This window comes from Condylura cristata, unplaced genomic scaffold (genome assembly GCF_000260355.1).
Source record: "Condylura cristata isolate star-nosed mole 26May11 unplaced genomic scaffold, ConCri1.0 scaffold00017, whole genome shotgun sequence".
NCBI lineage: Eukaryota > Metazoa > Chordata > Mammalia > Eulipotyphla > Talpidae > Condylura > Condylura cristata.
This window is the reverse complement of record NW_004567118.1, coordinates 22,954,650-22,977,079: the sequence shown is the minus strand read 5'-3', so window position 1 is coordinate 22,977,079 and position 22,430 is coordinate 22,954,650. Positions and strand designations below refer to the sequence as shown.

The 22,430-nt window shown below is 34.9% G+C and overlaps 1 protein-coding gene across 6 annotated transcripts in view; it reads left to right on the top strand.

Annotated features, from left to right (window-relative positions):
* The window catches only part of NCOR1 (nuclear receptor corepressor 1), a 147,548-nt gene that overhangs the window by 67,406 nt on the left and 57,712 nt on the right, over positions 1-22,430 (top strand). For 4 of the 6 annotated variants that reach the window (XM_012726157.1, XM_012726156.1, XM_012726158.1 and 1 more), the window contains exons 16-20: positions 5,043-5,167; positions 9,510-9,727; positions 11,401-11,463; positions 12,915-13,054; positions 18,349-18,475. In XM_012726157.1, the coding sequence (XP_012581611.1) occupies positions 5,043-5,167; positions 9,510-9,727; positions 11,401-11,463; positions 12,915-13,054; positions 18,349-18,475 (673 nt within the window). Of the gene's footprint in view, positions 1-5,039; positions 5,168-9,509; positions 9,728-11,400; positions 11,464-12,914; positions 13,055-18,348; positions 18,476-22,430 lie in introns of all 6 variants that reach the window. The other 2 variants (XM_012726154.1, XM_012726153.1) reach the window with 1 other exon arrangement.

Genomic DNA, 22,430 nt, shown 5'->3' with positions numbered 1-22,430 from the left:
GAGACAGGTAGGATAAGGAAGAGAAGCATGGGATTGTTTACAGAAATATCTGGAATCTAATTATGTATCAGATTAACTTCATTTTTGGAGTTTAGGTTAATTCTTAAGAACACTTGACCTAAAAAGGTAGTTTTGTTTTTTTTTTTAACACAGTAGAGTATGTTTTCACAGTTGCAATTCAATGCTTTAAAAATTGTTTCCCCTCAAGTAACTGATCAATAACTGTCATAGCTCATATATTTACCCAGAGGATGCTGTGTAATGCCATTGCCTGTTCCTCTCCATACCCAGGAATAAGTCAATATGGAGTTGCATGCATGAACTCTTGACCACTGATGACAGTTTATTAGCATTCCTTAATCTCTTGGTTTCCTCACATGTCCTTCCTTTCTTCCCTGAAGTGTCCTGGCCACCAAATTTGACATAGTTCTATCATTGTTTGTAGCCATAACCTTTTTGTGTTTTCTGGATAATTATTTCTTACAGAACATTACTACCTCATAAGATTTGATGACACAGTCTTAAGAGACAGTATTTCCTGGTCAAAAAAAAAAAAATGTGTCGGGGCGCTGTTTCATGAGTCAGTTCTCTGAAATACTGTTCTAGTGATTGTATAAAATGAAGTGACTTTACCATCCATTTTTAGTACATTGGTGAGGGGACCAGAAATAAGATTATCATGAGCTGAAGAGAGTAAATGGCAACAGTACAAGCATGCCCTTGTTTGTTTGATTTGTTTATAAAAGAGAAGAGAGGATTGGGTGATGAGGATCAGAGGGAGGAAAATATCATGCTTGTACACTGATGGAAATAATCCCCTGGAGACAAAGAGGTGATTTTAGAGGTCCATAAAGATTTGTTAACTGAAGGGGAGAAAATTGAATGTTGGCAATGAAGTAGGAAATGCTCTTTCACCAAAGGATCTGGGACCTTTTCTGCTTCCCAGAGAGAAAATAAAGTCAGGGTTTTTTAGCTAAAGATGCTAGAACCTGTTAATATTTTATTTCTTTTTTTCTTTTTCTATTTTTAAAAGATTTATTTATTTATACATGCAAGAACTGGGGTACAGGCTAGAGGTGCAGGTGATGAGAGGATTTACCAGACAGATTGTGGTACAGCACAAGCAGATGTACTGAAACACACTGCTGTGGGGAGCAGTGGGTGAGTCAGGAGAGATCTACTTGGCCATGTGGGTCACCTCCCTGGCTGGTGATCAAATTCCTGCTACAGTGATTGCAGATAGTTTCATAGTGCTGTGCCTTAACCTGTTGCCCCACTGGGGAGTGCCCAAAACCTGTGAATATATTAAACAAGTTTCTTACTAAATTTTTTTTTTAAGATTTATTGATTTATTCATCCAGAACTGGGGTATAGGCCAGAGATGCGGAGGGTGAGAGGATTCACCAGAGACAGAGTGGGGAGCAGAACAGGCAGATCGACGAAGTACACTGCTGAGGGGAGCAGCAGGCGGGTCAGGAGAGGTCTGCCACGCCATGTGGATCTCCTCCAGGGCAGGCGGGGATCGAACTCATGCGGAAGTGGCTTTAGCTTCTCAGTGCAGTGCTTTAACCCACTGCGCCACCAGGGAGGGCCCACTTACTAAATTTTTAATAATAGCTTTATTCCTAATTACAACACAATACTTAAAACTTTTAATTTACTTGTTTATTTTTATTTTTAAAGAGTAAGTTTATTAGAAAGACACAGGAGAGGAAAAGGCACTTGCATAGGCACAAGCAGGCAGAAAGAGCTGCCCCGAAAGGAACAGTTTTACAGAGAGAGAGGCCTGATGGTTGCACACATGTGGCCTTAGGAGAGCAGCATCCACCGAGGGAGGTCAGTGCAGAGAAGTCATGGCGTGGTACAGGTCAGGGCAGGCAGGAAGCTGTTGTCTTGCAGAGGGAGAGAGTGGGTGGAAAGAAGCACCTGCATAGTCACAGGTGGGCAGAGGAGTGGCTGCCTTTAATTTTATTTTATTTTTATTTTTATTTTTTTAAGATTTTTTTATTTATTATTTGTGCATACAGAACTGGGGTACAGGCCAGAGGCTCAGGGGCGGTGAGAGGCCTCACCAGAGACAGAGCGGGGAGCAGAACAGGCAGATTGACGAAGTACACTGCTGAGGGGAGCAGCGGGCGGGCCAGGAGAGGTCTGCCGCGCCATGTGGTCACCTCCGGGGCAGGCGGGAATCGAACTTCATGCGGAAGCGGCTTTAGATTCTCAGTGCTGTGCTTCAACCCGCTGCGCCACCAGGGAGGGCCTAATTTTATTTTTTAAGAAATTGTTTATCTTAAATATATTTCAATGCCAGCATAATACTAGAGGATAATCTATTATATTTCACCTTTGCCAGATTAGCAATCTGCTGCTTATGATGACAGAGGAGAGAGCTTTAGTGGGAAGTTTTGTGTGGTGGGGGAGTATCTGTTATTCTGAAACATCATTTTTCTGTACAAATGTTATCTGGGACACTATTTTACTCCTCTCTGTGGCATATTTGCCTTTGTTAAGTTCCAGCAATATTAGTATTCTGAACATTTCATGTGCTAACATTGTTAGCATGTCCCGGAATGTATTTATAGAAGTGAGGTTTTCCATATGCACACTTATCTTCACCTGATCTTAGTATGCCAGCCACCAGGTAAGCTCAGTTTCTTACAGTCTAGCCCTAGCTTTTAAGTTATTGACTTAAGTTTTTCATCTGATTTTGTATTTTTCTAGTTGTTTCTCAGAACAAAAAAGATCTTATCTCCATTTTGTCGTTGGTGTGCATCATTAATTCCCTCTTTTCCCAAATTCTCAGTGAAACAAGTTCCCAGTTAGGAAGTTACTTTAATAATCTGAGTGGCTTGGACTAGGATGGTCAATTTCTGTGTATAGAAATTGATTTTGCTGATTGTTTGGGGTAGTTGGCAGGAATCAAGAAAAATGGTCATCAAAGATAATTGAAGTTTTGATTGATGGAGTTACTTATTTGGTGATCAGCATGACTGAAGGAGAGGCAGAACTGGTGAGCAAATTGGGATGTGCTGAATTTCAGACACCTCTTGGATGTGTAAATGGAGATATCAAGCGGGCACTTAGATATATAAGTGGTAGTTAGGGAAAAGATCTGGGTGGAAGATGCAGAAATTGCTTTATAGAAGAAATTTCCTAAAGAATCTAGTACAAGTTAAGAATTTTTAAATTTGTATGACAACCTTTGGAATTTACCCTTGTGAATATAGAGATCCAACTAATTTGAAAACCACTTTACTGCTTTATTATACAATAAAGTCTGAACAGTAGGACTTACTCAGGTAATCCTAGAGAAATTAGAACAAATTTATTTCAATGCTTTGTAAGTTTCTTCTGAAGTTTATGCTCGATATTTTCAATTTTAATTTGTTTACTTCCCCTCCAATCTCTTACTCATAGAGAGTAATTTTTATTCAGATGTATAGGGTTAAGGTACATAATTAACCTACATCCTAGGTGATGGGGATTGGCACTTTTTGATACAGATATGCTTTTCTTAAGGGAAAAAAAAAGCAAATTATACTCTGAGTGCTGTTAACTGCACTCTCTGGCCTCCCTAGCACCCTTTCTCCACTGGTTGCTACCTAGCCAGTGTGAGTGCCATTGTGGGATGAGCAAGAGGTTCTGTTCTAGATCTGTCCTGGGCTTTTCTTCCAAATGACTGGTTTAAGCAGGTGCTCCAGCTGCTTCTTAGTCTTCTTACTGGGGACGAGATTGAAGACAGCTGTTGCCTAGATTTCAGGCATCAGGGAGTGTTTGGCATTACATACTTACTTCAGAGTGCTGGTTAACATTCAAAGTAGAAAAGTATAGGGAAATAAGATTAAATGTATTGTCCAAGTATAATGAAATAGTAACTCTCATACCTTCAATTGGCTGATACCTTCCCATAATTCTTAGGGAAATGTGTAAAAATAACCATTTTCTGATTATGCAAGTTCACTTGCAATGCCAAGAGCCAAGTTAGTTGTTGGTATGTGATCTTGTTGGTTCAGAATGACAGATGAGTGCTGTAGTTGTGGAAGTGTGTGGGGTGAGGTTACTAGCATTTGAATTGTTTCTTGTGGTATACTAGGAAGTCAGTCAGTTTGAATAAGTACTCCCAGTTATAAAGCATACCTTGTCATAGCTGGACAGTATACATTTGAAAATCTTCCCTATTTCTTAGTTTTATGTAATAAGAATAAATCTCAGAAGAAAAGGAAACTGGAAAGTAGGTAGGGTGAGAAACTGGGAAGGTCAGATAAAATGAGAAAGAGACTCATGGTATTGAAATGATTTATCAAAAGGTCAAAGTGGAGTAATTCTTGATGGACCGTGAAAGTTGCATATAAAAAAGGGGTAAAAGTTCAAGACTAGTACAAAGCAGGATTGGCAACAATGAAAATGTAGGATGAGTGAGGCATGGGTGGTGGTGATGGAGAGATGTTCTTCTGTCAGGATCTTGGCAGTGTAGTAGTGCCAACTGATTGGTGAGGACACTGTTTCAATTAGGGGGAATTTAATGGGCATGACCTGAAAGTAATTCAAGTGCAGAATGTCATAGTGCTATAAAAGTCATTGAGATGCATTTTGAAATCTTAAAAATAATAGCAAGGATAATGTGCCATGTAATGAGGTCTGTACATTATTAGGGATTGTTTGAGAAGTCACTCCACAACTCCAGAAGAGAAAGAAGTCTGTCATAGATTTTGTGAAATATGACAAAGGAAGTATTTTTAAAATATTTTAATTGTTTATTAAATGATAAAAGAGAGAACCATTTTGAGATTTCAGATTTCTAAGTGAAATCTTAACGTTCACTTCTGGTAGGTCAGGCATGAATTTTTGTATGTATGTTTTTTTATAATCAATACATATGAAACAATAAAAAACATTAGACTAGTTTTTAATACATGGTCTCTAATTGATTAATACATTAATCATTAAAAGATTTTCCTCACATTTACTATAATTCATCACCACAATTTGAGTAGCTGTTTCTTTTACTTTTGAACTTTGCTAATGTTGGTTCCTTCTAGCAGCAAATTGCCCGACCCTCACAAGAGGAAAAAGTAGAAGAAAAAGAAGAAGATAAAGCAGAAAAAGCAGAAAAAAAAGAAGAGGAAAAGAAAGATGAAGAAGATAAGGATGAGAAGGAAGATTCTAAGTGAGTTAAACAGAGTTGAATATGAATAATGAAATATTACAGGTTTTTTTTTAAAGGAAATTAAAAGATTTATAAAGAAATTAAAACTACTGGAGTTAAAACATTTTAAATAAAAGAGTCTGTGGGGTATTTGCTTTGGCTTTCCCATCGTTATTTGATATAACTAAGGATTTGACTATTCTAGTAAATACAACTTTCGGGCTAGTGAACTTACTTGCCAGACATGGGATATTAATTTCTTGAATGGCATTGACTGTAAAAATAAGCAAGTGTCACTAGAGAGAGTGTAATTTAGTCTTTGATTTGGAAGATAGCTTCAGATTTATTTTTGAATCTCAGGAGTATACACTTATGTAAAAATGGTGATAAGTGATTTTTTAATTTAATGCCTTATATTCCAGTCTTATTGATTTTATTTATCATTAAGATAGAGCTCCTAGTTTATTTGTGGTTTTTATTGCTGTTTTCCTGGTTATAAAAGTAATCTTGTTCAATATAGAAAATCAAGAGAAAAACACAATATAATGAGTTGATTTGATTCTGCTTCTCAAAGAAAGCTACTATTTATGGCTGTGTGTACTTACTGGGACAGAATAGTATAGGGGCCTTAGTAGCTGGGTTGATTGTTTTCCCTCCAAATTTTAGCTTTGTTGAGGCGTAGTTTATGTCAAATAAAATTTACCAGTGTTAATGGATTCAGATAATTTTTTTGTACTCATAAACCATTTCTACTATGTGATGTAGAATATTTCTGTCACCCCAAAAGGTTCCTTTGCAGTTTTCTTCTCATTACAGTATCTGGCAATTGCAGATCTGTTTTACTTATCTAGAATTTCCTATAAATAGAATCAAAGAACATGTAATCCTTGTGTTATTTCTGTAATTTTGGTGGAAAATTTGAAGGTTTATCTAGTTTTGTGGTAACTGAAACAGTCTAAATTATTTGCCATGGTTCTTTTTTTTAATGCATACAAGAACTGGGGTACAGGCCAGAGGTGCAGGGGGTATGTGTGAGAGAGGATTCACTAGAGACAGAGTGGGGAGGAGACAGGCAGATAGACTGAAATACACTGCTGAGGGAGCAGCAGGTGAGACAGGAGAGGTCTGCTGTGCCATGTGAGTTAGCTCCCTGGCTGGAGATTGAACTTGTTACTGCTGTGGCTGCAGGTGGCTTCATAGTGCTGTGCTTTAACCCCTTGTGCTAGCAGGGAGGCCCCTGCCATAGTAGTTCTTCAAGAGTTTGATACTCATGGCATTCTAATTATATACTACAGGAAGATACTTACTATAAAGTTTTTTTTTTTCCTTCCAGTTGTTCAGGTATTTATACACCCATGTGGTCAGTGATTTTATTCACATGGAATTGTTTTATCTTGATTTTACTTTTTTCTTAAATTCTCTAATTTAGCAGTTATTCATACATTTATTACTGATGTGAATGTGGTTTTACAGAGGATGCAAAATAGGTAATATATGTACTATTCTCAGGTAATTGGTGAACTTATGGGAGAAATTAAGCAAAGCAAAAATACCACTTAAGACAAGAAAAAAATCTGAAAAAAAAAAAAAATGAGTAGACCAATAATGTACGTTGACCAATTAAGAAGAGATCAAGGTTAACTCTGTTTAGTTTGGAGCATTAATGCAACAACTAGTAGTTAATGGTAGAGTATAAGGAACTGCATGAACTGATAAACTGTTTTGAGAAATGTCAGATAGTAGTTTCAGTATACTAAAACATAGATGCCTGAAAAGAAAAGTTGATGCAGCTGGGTTAGATTATGTGACTCAACAAAAGTGAAAATGTTTTCTTCTTTCAGGAGGCTATGGGTGTCTCTTTGAGTATAGCATAAGGTTAGAATGGATAGTTTATTGCTAAAGTTCTGTAGAATATTGCTCTATTAGCAGTATAGAATCTGTGGGTTAGAAATGTAAGAGTTAGGGAGTCTGTTATAAAGGACAGATTGGGATACTAAGTACTGAATAATATTTCAGAGGAGAAATAGAGATTGAATTTGTAGGAGAAATATTACTGAATTGAAACTTATTTAATATAAGGAAGGAAAAGGGAGCAAACTAGAGATGATATCAAAACTGTAAGCCTGAGTGACTTGGAACATGGTATAATATTAGCTAGGAAATTAGGAGGCAAGAAAGAAGGATATGAAGATGAATATATTTTGGATTTGTTGCATTTGTATTGATAAGTTGAATTGACTATTCCCGCAGGTAGTTGGGAAGGTAAGTCTGAGCCTTAGGAAATGGAGTTTCGAGGTAAAGATTTGAGGTCATCCCAGTAGAGTTGATAACCTCACAGAGGTAAATAGGCAGCCTTACAGAGCTCTTAGGCCTGGTAGAACCTTGGTAAATTTCTGTATTAAAAGATTAGAGAAAAAAGTCAGTTCTCAGAAGGAGAGCCAGAATAGCAGTAGGGGTGTTAGGAACATGTGAAATCCTAAAAAAACCTAAGTTGAAAAGGCTATAAAAAAGAGTTATCCACAGTGTCAGTTGCGGCAGGAAGACTAAAGTGATGAGAATTGAGAAAGATTATTTGATTTTGTGGTTTCTAATTCACTTTTGAATTCTGACAAAATATCATTAATAAGAGACTATAGTTTTAGTCTTTGGTAAGAAAACAGAAGTAAGGAGAGAAGACTACTTATTAACTTCAAGGGTAATTAGGACTGAATGCAGGAAAATTCTTGAAGTTTTGTTTTCTTATACTGGTTTCAGATCACCAACTTGTAACTTGGTAAGTGAGCCATAACAAGTCTTATACTTGGAAATAAAATAAAAAAATAAAACTCTCCCCAAACCAATACCTTCAAAGAAGCAAGAATAGCTGAATCTTTGATTACTGCCAGCTATGTAGTCATATGCAAAAACGTACATTAAGCACCTTGTTTTTAAATATACTAGGGAATAACTAGTACAGAGAATGGTATTCCAGTATTATTTATATTGCTATTAATATTAGTAGTAACCATTATCGGGTTTTCCCTAAGTGCTTGAAACGCTAAATACCTAAGGGAGGTTTAATCTGTTTTTTTTTTTCTTTAAAGATATATTTATTTATGTATACAGAACTGGGGTACAGGCCGGAGGTGCAGGGGCAGTAAGAAGATTCACCAGAGACAGAGGGGGGAGCAGAACAGGCAGATTGAAGAAGTACACTGCTGAGGGAGGTCTGCCGCACCATGTGTATCTCCTTGGGGGAGGGATCGAACTCATGCTGAAGTGGCTTTTTAGCTTCTTAGTGCTGTGTTTTTAACCTGCTGTGCCACCAGGGAGGGCCCAGGGAGGTTTAATCTTAATCATAGCAAACACATACGATGCTATTTCCCAGTCACTGTTCTGAGCATTTTGTATAAATTAGCTCCTTTAATCCTTGCAACAGCCCTTTAAAATACATTATTATCCTCATTTTGCAGAAGGGGAAACTGACAGGGAGGTGAGGCAGCTCGTCCAAAATTATTTAACATGGCCTAGTAAATCATAGAAACAGACCTGGCTCCAGAGTTTATTCTAATTAATAGGTCAGATTGTCCTATTTGCATGTAATTAGTACCAGAGATGATTTAGCATGTTGAGTCTGGTTTTACTTTATTTATTTATTTTAAAAGATTTATTTATTTATGCATACAAGAGTTGAGGTGCAGGCCAGAGGTACAGGAGGGAGGTGAGAGATTTCACCAGAGACAGAGTGGGGAGCAGAACAGGTAGATCTACTGAAATACACTGCTGAAGGGGACAATGGACAAGAGACAGGAGAGATCTGCTACATTATGTGGGTCACTTCCCTGGTGGGGGAGTGTGAACTTGTGCTACAGTGGCCATTGGAGAGCTTCACAGTGCTACAATTCAACTCCATTTGCCACCAGGGGGGGCCCACCCAAATTAGGTTTTAATAAAAAGATATTGTAGATCATCTCCCTTGGAGACCATCTGTTAAGCTTCTTCTTTTTACTGAGGAGAAAATATATGTCAATGCAAGTAAAAAAATCCATACTCCTGCCTTTTTATGTACCCTACTCCCTTTGAATTACAGAGGGTTTAGTGGGTTTTCTGCTGCTACTTCCCCTAGAATGTTTTGGCTTTCAGATCACTTAATTTGAAATGTGTTCAGGTATTAAGTCCATTAATATATACAACAGAATTTTGTGAATATCTTAATTTTAGTCAGAGTTCTTCAAAATTGGGACACAAGATTTTTTGTAAATTTTGATTGTACTAAAGATTGGATAGTTTTATTCATTTTCTATTTAAAAATTTTTCAAAAATAGAATCTTCTCTGATGTATACTTTGAAATTACACAAACTTTTTATTCACTTTTGTTTCTAGAGAAAACACCAAGGAAAAAGACAAGACAGAAGGTGCAGTAGAAGAAACTGAGGAGAAAGAACAGGCCACACCCCGGGGACGAAAGACAGCCAATAGTCAGGGCCGCAGAAAGGGCCGCATAACCAGGTCCATGACAAATGAAGCTGCAGCGGCCAGTGCTGCAGCCGCAGCGGCCACTGAGGACCCCCCACCACCTTTGCCACCTCCACCAGAACCCAGTGAGTGGATGAGATTGGAGGGAACAGGCTATGGTTGTGTTGGAATTCTGTTTCTGTATTAGGGTAGAGCTGGAGGAACCTCTCTAATGCTGACAACCTACAAATAATGCAAAATAGTTATGACCTTTTATATCAAATAATATGACTTTTATATCAAGTTCTTTAAAAAAAAAAATCAGCCCCAATATTGTTTTCCTAATGTAGCTGTATATCGTATGTAATTTCTAGTTTCCAAGTAATCTTCAGTTTGATTTTTTGATGACTGAGTAATGTTGGCAAGGTATTCTTGATGTCTGGAACCCTTCCCTATTGCTGATAGGCTGTCTCTTCCTTCCTTTTAAGCTAGTTTAGCTAGCATTTGAATAAAAAAATAATCTTTTAACTCACATTATTTTCCTGTGAAATAATATTTTTTTTTAGGAATAAATTCTTAGACAAGGGAAGATTTCTTCCCTCTGTTGCTAAGTATTGTCTCATTAGTTTATAAAGGGATTACCTTAATAAAGAGTATTGCCATTGGTGGTTCACTGACACCAATTTTATCATAATGTGAAGTATTAAAGAAAAGTTCTAGGAATGGCAGTAATGATTTGAGAGAAATAACTGGACAGAAGGTTGGGGATAGGCCCCACTTTGCTTACAAAGTAGGGAGACTGCAAGGGTTTTAAATAGAAGAAAACTATGTTTTGGAAGGATAACTGTGGTCACAGTTGTGGAGATCAGATAAGAGAAAGAGCTGGAGAGAAAAGCGATCATTTGGAAGGTTATCATTAGCAAGGGCCCATTCAGATTAGAATTGATACACATTATTGGATGTAGATGGTAAATGAGAGAAAGAATTAAAAAAATCACTAAGCATCCTGTTGATAATTCAAATGACTGACTAGGTGAATGCTCTTTCTATTAATTAAGGGAAGTATAGTAGGAGCTCATTTTAAGCCCAGTAGTGTTCAGTATTGATTCATCTGTGCTTATCAGCCCTTATGTACATGAGCATCTTCAACAGTGAGAAGAGATGAGGGTTCAGAAAATGAGAGAGAACTATGCTTATCTAGCAGGGATGGAACCCTCACAGGTGGGAAAACCCTGCAGAAGAGGGACTCAGACTATTCCAACATGTAGACATGGGTGGATATTAAGGATCTTTGAAAAAAAGACCATCATACTGAGAATTGTTGAATTTTCCCCTTTAGTTTAGTGGAGGAGGAGATTGGTATCATCCTGTTTCCATTGTTCTTTTTTTTTTTTTTTCCACGAGGTGTTTTAAACAGCCATCAGATAAATAGGCTAAAGATTTTTTTTTTTTTTTAAAGATTTATTTATTTGTTCATACAGAACTGGGGTACAGGCCAGAGGCTCAGGGGTGGCGAGAGGCTTCACCAGAGACAGAGTGGGGAGCAGAAACAGGCAGATCTACGAAGTACACTGCTGAGGGGAGCAGCGGGCGGGTCAGGAGAGGTCTGCCACGCCATGTGGTCACCTCCGGGGCAGGCGGGAGTCGAACTCATGAGGAAGTGGCTTTAGCTTCTCAGTGCTGTGCATTTACCCGCTGCGCCACCAGGGAGGGCCAAATAGGCTAAAGATTTTATGATTGGTACCATACAATCTATGAAGAAAGAATTTAACTTAATTAAATTAAAGAAGCCTTACTGGATCCTTTATCTTTATTTCAGTTTCTACAGAGCCTGTAGAAACCTCTCGATGGACAGAAGAAGAAATGGAAGTCGCTAAAAAAGGTAAATGATTCAGCTTCTTTACATCTGTTTAGGGTTATTAATGATGAGTGAGATGAGGCTTTTTTTTTTTTAATTAAAGAATACATTCTTTCAGAGTGGTGAATTTAATTTTAGAAATAAACTTAAGAGTTCTTTTTAATGATGTGTTACCCAATAAGTTACCACAGTATGCCTTAAAAGTCCCATTTTTATTTTGAAGGTCTTTTTATTAGACAATATAGGCTCTTATATATGCATAGTCTACATACTCTGGAATTTTATGACTCCTATTTCTCTCATATGACTCTCGTTGTTTACTAATGTTGTGTACTTTGAAAGCAAAGTAAAATTTCTGATATAATTGGTTTATAAATAAAAATTTATCTTTTAAAATAAAATTGGTGGAGAGGTGTTAAGTGTTTACTTTGTAGTTCTAAAGAAAAAAATATTGTAAATATCTTGATCTTTTAGTGACATATTTTGCATTTTTATATAGTAGGTGATGAGTAATGCCTCTAAGTATCATATAAGTCAACTTTGCCAAATCTATAGCAGTTAAAAGTGTTCTATCGTCAAAATATTTTTATTTGAGGTTAATTTGCCATGATTAGCAAATTTATTATTTACTATGATTAGATGCATAACTTTATAATATTCACATTTGTTCCCTCCTGATCGTAAAAATGTCACAGTAAAGTAGATGTTAGCCATAATATAAATTTTTTTTTAGGCAGATAATACCTGCATGTATACCTGTTTAACCATCTAAATAGTGTTTAGACACTACTCTTTTCATTTCTTATTCATATCATTTGGAAATGATACTCCACCTATCATTGTTAAGGGAGCTACTTATATTAATCTTAAAAACCAGATGTCTTCCTCTACAATTTTAAACTTGTGAACATCTCTGCTTGGGTGCACTTGTATCTAAAGTATATTTTTTGTACATATTTTTCTATGTGAATTTATCCATATTCCTTGCACCTCTATTTATGTGTATGTGTACATGTATTTGGTTAAAGAAGTGTAAAATTGCTTGATTGCAAATAGATATGCCTTTTACAGAGCTTTATATGTATATGTGTATATATATATATTTGTGTAAATGAATTATATTAATAATTTTACTAGGTTTGTCCTCAGTGACTTAGATGCACTTTATCACTCAATTTAAAAGTTTGACCTAATACTATGTGTCCAACATTGTCCTGGCCTGGTAGGAAATACACAGTAAGGATCAGTTGAACTTTTCCATTAATAAGTATGTTTTAAATGTAGGTGGGAAATAGAACTGTCAGTGATTTTGTATATCAGTACCTATTTCAATAAGTACTTCAGTATTTCAGTAAATTACTGAAAGCACACTTTTAGTGTTAATGATTATCAATACAATAATTGAATTTTTTCCCCCTCTTGTTGGCTTATCAGGTGACTATACAATTAATATTTTGTCTGTTTTCAAAATACAGGTTTAGTAGAACATGGCCGTAACTGGGCAGCAATTGCCAAAATGGTGGGAACAAAGAGTGAAGCTCAATGTAAAAATTTCTATTTTAACTATAAAAGGCGACACAATCTTGATAACCTTTTGCAGCAGCATAAGCAGAAAGTGAGTAAATGAGAGGTGTTGAACTTTTTATTTACCATCTTTTATTATAGGTTGGGTATTTTTGTTTTGTTTTTTAAAAATATTTTAAGAATAGGCTTATTAGGAAAAGGGAAAAAAATAGAGACACTTGCATAAATAAAGGTGTGAAAAGAACTGCTACTTTGCAAAGGGAAAGGTTTGTGAAAAGAAATGATTGGATAGTCACAGAAAGGCAGGAGAGCTGTTATAGGTGTTTTTGTTTTTTTGGTGAGGCTGGGGGGAAAGAGGATGATAAGATTGGTTTTGAGAGAAAAATTCTTGTCTTGTATTTTTTTATTTATTGTATCTTCCTGTAAAGGATGTACTTGTTTCTTGGCACAGGTTGACTAGTTCTCCATTTACTGATCAAGGAATGCAGTTTTTACTTGAATAATGGGAATCCAAAGTCTTTGAACTAATGTGGACTGGTTTTGAAAAATACAAGTAATTCTATTGTACATGTTGAATAAGTTCATTTGTTACATTAAAAGAACTTTTCTCAGAAAAATTCCTTGGTATAAATATTAAAAGCCAGAAAGTTTAAGATTATTGAAACTTGTTTAACAAGGGAGTTCCAGTATTCTCAAAGTCCGTGGGTTAATAATGTTAAAACTATTTTCATACGTCCTTTACTATTCCCCACTGCATTGACATTTGCATTCATGATGACAAAACAATATTGGCAGAAAGAGCTAAATGCCTTAGTATGAATCATAGTGGGGTCATACTGTGCTAACTGCAATTTGTTTTTCATGTCTAGGTGCAGTTTTGTTTAATGCCAGTTTCATTTATGAATGTGACATTATGAATGTCATTTTTATTTATGAATGTCCTTGATCAAGCAAGATTTAGCTTTATTGTATCTTCATCTTTGAGTATATTTCAGCACATATGTGAACAAGTGCAAAGTCTGCCTAAAGCTCTTCTGCTGTATACCAAGTATGGCGGTTCTTTCAAATACTTTCTCAGTAATTTAAGTTACAAGCTGAACTTATCTCCATCTTTTTATGAAATACCATTTTTGATAAAAAGAATGACAGGCAGGCCCTCCCTGGTGGTGCAACAGATTAAAGTGCAGCACTGCGAAGATGGCAGCAGCAGCTTTGCTGTGAGTTTGATCCCCGCTCCAGAGGTGATCCACATGGCGTGGCAGACATCTCCTGACCCGCCTACTGCTCCCCTCAGCAGTGTACTTCGTCCCTATTCTGACTATGGTGAATCTTCTCACTGCCCCTGCACCTCTGACCTGTACCCCAGTTCTATATGAATAAAATAAATCTTTGGAAAAAAAAAGAATGACAGGCAAAGTGATTTTTTTTCAGGCTTGAATGTTTGCAGATATTTTCTGTAAACATAGTCTGTCAAAACAAAACAAAACACAGTATTATCTGTTGCTGCTTACAAGTTTTGAGCTTTGAAGTAAAAATTAGAATTTTGGAAAATAGATCCTTTACCAGGAGCTTAAAATATTCCCAAGAACTTAAAGACTTCTGATGGTATCAGTGGTAATAATAACTCATGATATTTTGGTATTATATAAGAAAATGTATGCAAATTTTAAAAAATCTGTGTAATAGTATACTCCAGATGTGTATTTTTTAATACACCAGAGTTCAGAAGAATAAATTTTAATAGACTACAAAAACTCTGCTGGTAGGGCTTTAGGTTTCAATTTTGTTAATACAGTGTCAGATTTCAATTTTGTTAATACAGATTCAGATTTTATATTGCATCTGATTTTAAATAACTGTTTGCTGAGTTTGGTACAAGGAATAGTATCCATGGTCATCTGAAAGTCTATTAAATAATGAGTTCCTTTTCGAACTACATTTCTCTGGGAGGACAGATTTTTTTTCATCTACTTCTACCCAAACTGTATTATCTCCATTTACTAGATTTCTAGAGGAAGCACATTTGAAAATTATGCTGTTTCCTACTGGACACTAAAAGATTTCTAAAAATGTAAAACAGTGTGACTGTTTCACTGTTTTTTATAGTAACTTTTAATTAAAAATATGTGCTTTATGTCAACATGTTATTACTGTTTTTCAGTTAAATATTTTAACAATACTTCAGTTGTAAATTTTAATATAGTAAATATCAATATCTATATATCTAAAACCCTCATTGAACAAAAATTCTTTAGGGTCTCTAATATGTGTTGTGTCCTTAGGCCAACTAGTTTGACATTCATTAAAGATTGGGTAATAAGAGTGGATATTTATATGTGCTTAGATTTGCACTTACAAGTAAGAGCATTCGAAGTATAACATTGACTTAAAAAATTGTATACAAAGAGCTTTTAGTTAAAAATAAGAATGTAAGAGTTAAAAATGTACTGTAGCAACTAAAAGGAAAGCAAGCAGCTACAATAACAAAAAGTGTGACAAGACTGAGCTTCACCAAATATTGCTTAAAAATATTGTTTGGGAAAAGTAAAGAGTGAATCAGACACTGTTTTAAAAACAAAGATTGTATAATTCAGGGTTCTTCAGAGAAACAGAACCAACATGGTGTGTGTGTTGGGGTGGAGGGGGGGTTGCGTAGTTGTGGAGGACAGCAGGGTTTCTGGGTATATATTTGAGATGTAAGAATTTGATGGTAATTTTGGAGGTCCAAATCCGAAGGGGTTTGACAGTCTGGAGACTCAGCGATGAGTTGCAGGTGCAGGTGGAGACTGCTGGCCAAATTCCTTCTTTGTAGGGTGTGTGTGTTGTGTAGGGTGTAAAGAATGCTTAATCTTTATTGTACTAAGAAGTTCAGTTGATTGGATAAGCCTAACTCCATTCACATTATGCTCCACTGATTAGTCCATTGACTTAATCATATCCGAAAGCCAATGACACAGAAATAGCTGGGATAATGTTTGACCAAATACTTGGATACTGTGGCCTAGCCAAGTTGACACAAAATTAACCATCACAGATATCTTTAAAAATTTTTATTCTAATCATTTTAATTACAACCAAAATAATAGAAATTTGTTTATCTAGAATATTTAATGATTTTTAAAAAGACCTCAAGAAAAAAAAATGGCAAAATGTCTTTTGTCTATTAAATTTCATTGGAAGATTTCTGTATAGTAAACAATTAATTAAAAATTTGTGAATACTGTACACACACATATTTACTACATATAGAGAAAATACTTGGATCTATAGTAGACTGTTGTATATGAAGGCAGGAATGTTGCAATATACTGGTAAAAAGTTGTCTTTACTGCAGTTTTCTGTGAAAGTATCAAACAGAATGGGTTAGTATTGGCAAAGGAGGGAAACAGATTGGGCATAGAGAGAATCTATACTATAGGTGTTTTTTAATGCTTAAAATATTATAGAGTTCTTCTGAATGATATACATACATACATATATACACATATAAAGAGAAAGAAAGAGAAATCGTAATAAAGTAAAAAAATAACATCAGTTAACAACTATAAACCAGAGACATTCTGTGGGGCAGGAGAGGGGATTAAGACCGAAAATGAGGTGGGAAGAGCACCTGAGACTATAGTGATGGCATATGGGTGAAGTGGTGGTAGGAAGTCCATGAGATTAAAAAAAAAAAGTACAAAATAAGAATAATGTAAAGAAGAAAAAAAAGAGTATAGCCAATATCTGTAATTCTTTGCTTTTTACATTCCTGCTAGAAATATAAAGATGGATTTTTCTTAACCTTTAGCATTTTTTGTGATTCTGACACCAGAAAATTATTGTTTCTTTTGATTTAAATAATAAGTTGAGTCCAAAGTAGCATATTCATCTCTAAACTACAAACAACAATAAAAATACTGGTAGCTTTTTATAGTTGGGATTATAATTATTTTACTCTATGAGAAATCTCATTGTGAAAGATTACTACGGTCTGGACTCTATAAAAAGCAGAGAACTATTAGGACTTGGACTCTTGGGTCTGTAAAGACAGGAGACCTATCTATATTTAGCCACATAAGATTATATATGTCAAATGGCTAATGTCTTACTTTTAAATATTTACACATATAACCTTACAGATGTTACTCCATTAGACAAGTGAGCAGTTTCATGTAAACATACTTTGCAGAAGCTAAAATCCTATTAAAGAAAAAAAAAGAATTTATCATGATTAATAGTAAAAAATTTAATCACACTGATGATGATTGGTATGATGAGTTGTTGTTTATAAAATAGCATTCTTTTTTAAAATTTATTTTAAAATAACATTATTCTTAATGCTGGTGAAAAAGTGAAGCCACTGCTAGAAGAGTTTTTATAGCATTATTTGCAATACCAAAAGTTAAATATTCCCTGAATGCCTTAAAATAGGCGAATTGAAAATATATGTTGACAGTGTTTTATGGACCCATTAATAAAAATAATGCTTTTAAAAATTTATGATTTATGAATATGTTCAGTTTGTGACTATTTGGTTAAATCATATAGGATATATAATTCCATAGAAACTTACTGTTTTTGGGCCCTCCCTGGTAATGCAGTTGGTTAAAGCACAGCGCTGCAAGCTAGCCACAGCCGCTTTGGTGCTTCATGCAAGTTTGATCCCCAGCTCTTGTAGGTAACCTCTCCTGACCTGCCCACTGTTCTCCTCAGCAGTGTACTTCATAGATCTGCCCACTCTGTCTCTGGTGAATCCTCTTCCCTCTTACCTCTGGCCTGTACTCCAGTTCTGTATACATAAATAAATAAATCTGTAAAAAAAAAAAAAGAGAGAGAAACTTACTGGTTTTGTTTAGCTTGTGTACTTGTAAATGCATTTAATAGAGTGAAAGAGAAAATACCAGTATTATAACAAAATACCAGATAAAATGCCTGTTATCTCTAGGTGGAAAACTATGAGCAATTACTGTTTTTCTTAACATTATTTTCTCTTTTTATTTTTCACATTTCAATGCATGCTATTTTTGCTAGGAAAATGTATGTTAATTAGGAAAGTGCATTTTGGTATTTGTGCTAGGGAAAATGTATGTTTATTAAGAATGTACATTTTTTGGATGTGGAAGAACAAGAGTTTTCTGATTTTTGGGTTTTGTACATGCATAGTAATAAGTACTTCCAAAAAATGGTTCAGGTGTAACTTTCGATTGGTTTGATGAAAGCAATAAAAGCAAGATGGCACTTTTGACCTAGAGTAACTGCAGTTGAACCAGAGCAGTTGTTGAGCATGCAGCTTTCTTGCTCTGTGTCTGTGTGTAGTGTTCTTTGTTATTTTAGATGTGAAGAAGTTTTTTTTCTTGTAGTTATTTAAATCAGAAACAAACTTAATATTTCCTACTCTTTTAGACTTCACGAAAGCCTCGCGAAGAGCGAGATGTGTCTCAGTGTGAAAGTGTAGCTTCTACTGTTTCTGCTCAGGAGGATGAAGATATTGAAGCCTCCAATGAAGAAGAAAATCCAGAGGACAGTGAAGGTATCTCAAAATCCTAGATTTAGTTGAGACTTCAACTAGCTCCAAATGTGTAATTTTTTACCTTAGTCATTTGACTACTTAGCAGTCGCTTCATTAAAGAAAGTGTATCAGTGTTATTAGGGAATGGAGACTTTAACCTTGAGTGGAATGTATTCATTCAGTGAACAGATTCTGATTTATGTAGCACCTGAGATGGGCCACGTGCTATAATCATAAGATCTTTTAAATGGCTCTTCCACTTCAGACATTAGTGTCAATATCAATAAAATGTGCATCTGTATCAGTGCCACATTTGTTTGTTCAGTTGGTATCATCACTTACATTCCTCTTTATTTTATTGCATTGATTTTGACTTATTTTGTTTTTGATAAAAATCTTTGTCATATTTGTGTTTTCATATAAAAATAATGAATGCTCTAGAAACAACTGTAGGAAAAAAAATCAACTCAAGAAGCTTAGGAAAAGATGCAAAGTTCTTTTTGTCACTTGAATAAATTAATGACAGTCTGTTGAAGAAGTATTACTTTGAGCTTTTGTTAAAGAAAAATAAGTACCTAATTTCAGTTTATATTAATGTTAAAGTTTCTGTGGAATTTTTTTGTAAGTTAACCATTTCTGAAGTGTGAATCTTCACAATGCTTTTAGTAACATTTTATGTGTTACATATTGAGCATGTTCATATTTTGTATATGCAAATATTTTCTCCATCTTGTTCCATATTTTATCTTTAAATTACCAGAGTTTAAGCTTTGTCTATAATTAGAACTGTTTATGTATTCCTATATAGGGTCTTACATTTTACGTTTAGGAAATTATGGGAATTTTAGAAATATTAGATTTTTTTGCTTATTTTTTTCCCTATATGTTGTTGACTTTTAAACCTAAAATTTGTCTTGAAATGGGTTTGACCTGGAATGGTAAGTAAATTTTTTTTCTTTGAGATTATGTGAAAAGTAAACCAGTATTACAAAAATAAAGTGAATATTGGAACAAGTTCACCCTAGAGTGCTGCAAAAAATGGGAGGCAAGATGGTTTGTTTATTGCACTTTCAAGGAGATCAATTGTAATGGTATTGTAGCCTAGTGCCAAGATTCCCTGGGTTGTAAATGTGTATCAAGGCTGTATTGATTTGCTAGGCTACCACAACAAAATACTACCAGGTGATTTAAACAGCAGAAATTTATTGTCTCATGGTTTTAGATAATTGGAAGTTCAAGGTCAAGACACTGGCCTGATTGGTTTCTGGTGAATCTCTGTTCCTGGCTTGCAGTTGGCCACCATATATTTTTGTCCTTTCATATCTTTTCCTCCATGTTGCTGGTGTCTCTTTATTTTCTAACCTAACCTTTATGACTTCATTTAGTCTTAACTACTTGGAGTCCTTATTACCAAATCAGTCCCATTGGAAGATAGGGCTTCAGCATATGAATTGAGGGTAGGTGGAGGGGTGCTGGCTACATAGTTCAATTCACAACCTAAAATATAGTTATTAGACTTAGACATAGTTATTATAAGTCCTCTTTCTTTCAGAACAAAGAATTCTATCATGTATGGGCTCACAAATTCCCCAAAACTGACATTTTTCTTCTGTTTTCTTCCTGTTACTTTGTCTTTTGTGTGATACTTTTTTCAAATTGTCAAACATGTTATTATAATGTTTCCACTTAATGAAGTATAGAGTGGCATAGTTATATCATGCCCATTTATATATGTGGTTGTGTTATGACATCTAGAATAATTTCTTCCTTGTAGGAAATAAACTTGTCACTAGAGTCATTTCCTTGACTTCATTTGAAAAGTGTCAAGGAAAAGACAGTGCAATACAGTTTGCATGAACTATGATTCACACTTACTGCTAAACTTAATGAGACAAGGTTTACTCTTTATTGTATAGCAGGGCTCTTGTCTGTGGGAAAGTGAAGGCAACTGCTGAAAAGAAAGAGTCCCTCTGTATCTCTTTTCCTAAAACACATGTTTGACTGTGTCACTATCCTCACAGTTAGAAGAGTAAATCATAACAACCAGTTAGAAGAGTAAATCAGAACTAACAAAATTTGGATTTGTTTATTTTCTCCTAAGTTATTCTTTAAGGAATTTTTAAAAATTAGGGGGAAAAAGGACAATTATATTTGTTGCTTGGTGAAACATGCCTTAGAAATATCCCTGTTCTTTTTGGCGTGGAAGAAAAAAATAATTGAAAAAGTACATATGTCAAATGATACAGTTGCAGTCACTATCATGTCTTCCAATAGTTTGAATATAAAAGACTTGTTGATTTCCCTTTGTTTTTGAGGTTTCCCATCACTAGATGGATAAAAATGAAGGTGAAATAAGGCTTTTGTAAGCCTTTTAACTTTTGGTAACATGTTCTTTGAATTCTTTGAGTAAGGACTAAATAGCTGTGAAGTGCTGTTCTGAATTTTTGTTTTCTTTGGTTTTGATTTCATCTTTGAGACTTGAAATTTCATCTGAATTTTAAGGCTCATGAATGTAACTGCCTAGTTAACATTTCCATTTGGATGCCTATAGCCCCCAAAACATCCAATGCAAACTTTTATTATCCCATCACTGCCGCCTACTTTTCCTTCTGTTCTTTCCCTAAGTTACTAAGTGATTCTTTAATAACTCTCTCATATACCCCCAGAGTCTACCAGCAGATCTTGCCAACTTTTCTTTAGAGATACTATTAGAATCCTCATGTCTCCATTGATGCTACTTTGTCATCTCCATTGCAGTACTCTTGATTAGTGTCTTTGCTGCATATGTGCTATTGTATTTTTCCCCCTTCACACAACAGCGAGTGATCCTTATAAAATATAATCAGATATTTTTCTCTTTAAAATCCTGTGATACTTTTCCATCTCATTAGAATAAAAGCCAGAGGCCTTTCTATGACTCATGAAACCCTACATGAACTGACCTGTACATCCCTATGATCTCTCTGCCTACTACTTTTCTGGGCTCATTTTGTTCATTTGTTTATTACATATTATTGGTATGACATTGTTTTCCAGATGTAAAATATACAATGATTCGATATTTATGTTTATTATTAAATGTTCAATTAAGTATAGTTAACTAACATAGCTAGAATTTTTTTCTTGCGATACAAGCTTTTGAGATCTCTGCTCTTTATAACCAAGTATTATTAACTATACAATACAGTTTATTAACCCTGGTTACCATTGCAATACATTACACCCCAGGATTTAATAGTTTTTTTGTACACAATTTCATGCTTTTATTAAAATACATCATTTGATTTAAAAACCTATTATAAAAAATTTAGAAAGGGAAGATTAATAAAAATCATTAAATCTTAGATTTGTTAACGTTTTTTGGTTGTGTTGCCCTTCTAATATTTATATATTTGTGAATACATAACAACCTGTGTTCCTTCTAAGCTGTATCACGCATAGTCAGATGCGCAAATAGCTTCCTACACTGTATATTTGAGTGAATGAATGCCTTTGTAGTATCTGAATATATTACACATTAAAGTATTTTTCCTATATGGTAATTTAAGTTGCTACTTTGTTTTCTATGCAAGTGATATATTTATAGCCTCAGTTTCCTATTGTGCTTAAGGTAATTTCTATATGCTTTCTGAGGTTGTATGTAGCTTGCCCCAAATTATCATCTAAAAGCTTTAAAAATCTTTATTCCATCTGGAATGACTTTTCTGTATGATAATGTCCATGTTTTTCTTTCAGACAGACATTTTGGGAGAGAGAGTTTATATATAAACAGTAAAATATAAGCTTTCATATATGTTGATTTTTTAATATGTGTTAACTTACCATTTAATTTCAGGATCTGTTCCTAGCCATTGTTAGCTGTACAATTAATTCATTTTTTTTCTGTCACTGTGACAGTTCCAAATATGTTGTTATACATTGACTTCATAGTAAATATGAATTATCTGGAAAGGCAGATATTCTTTCACTCTAGTAT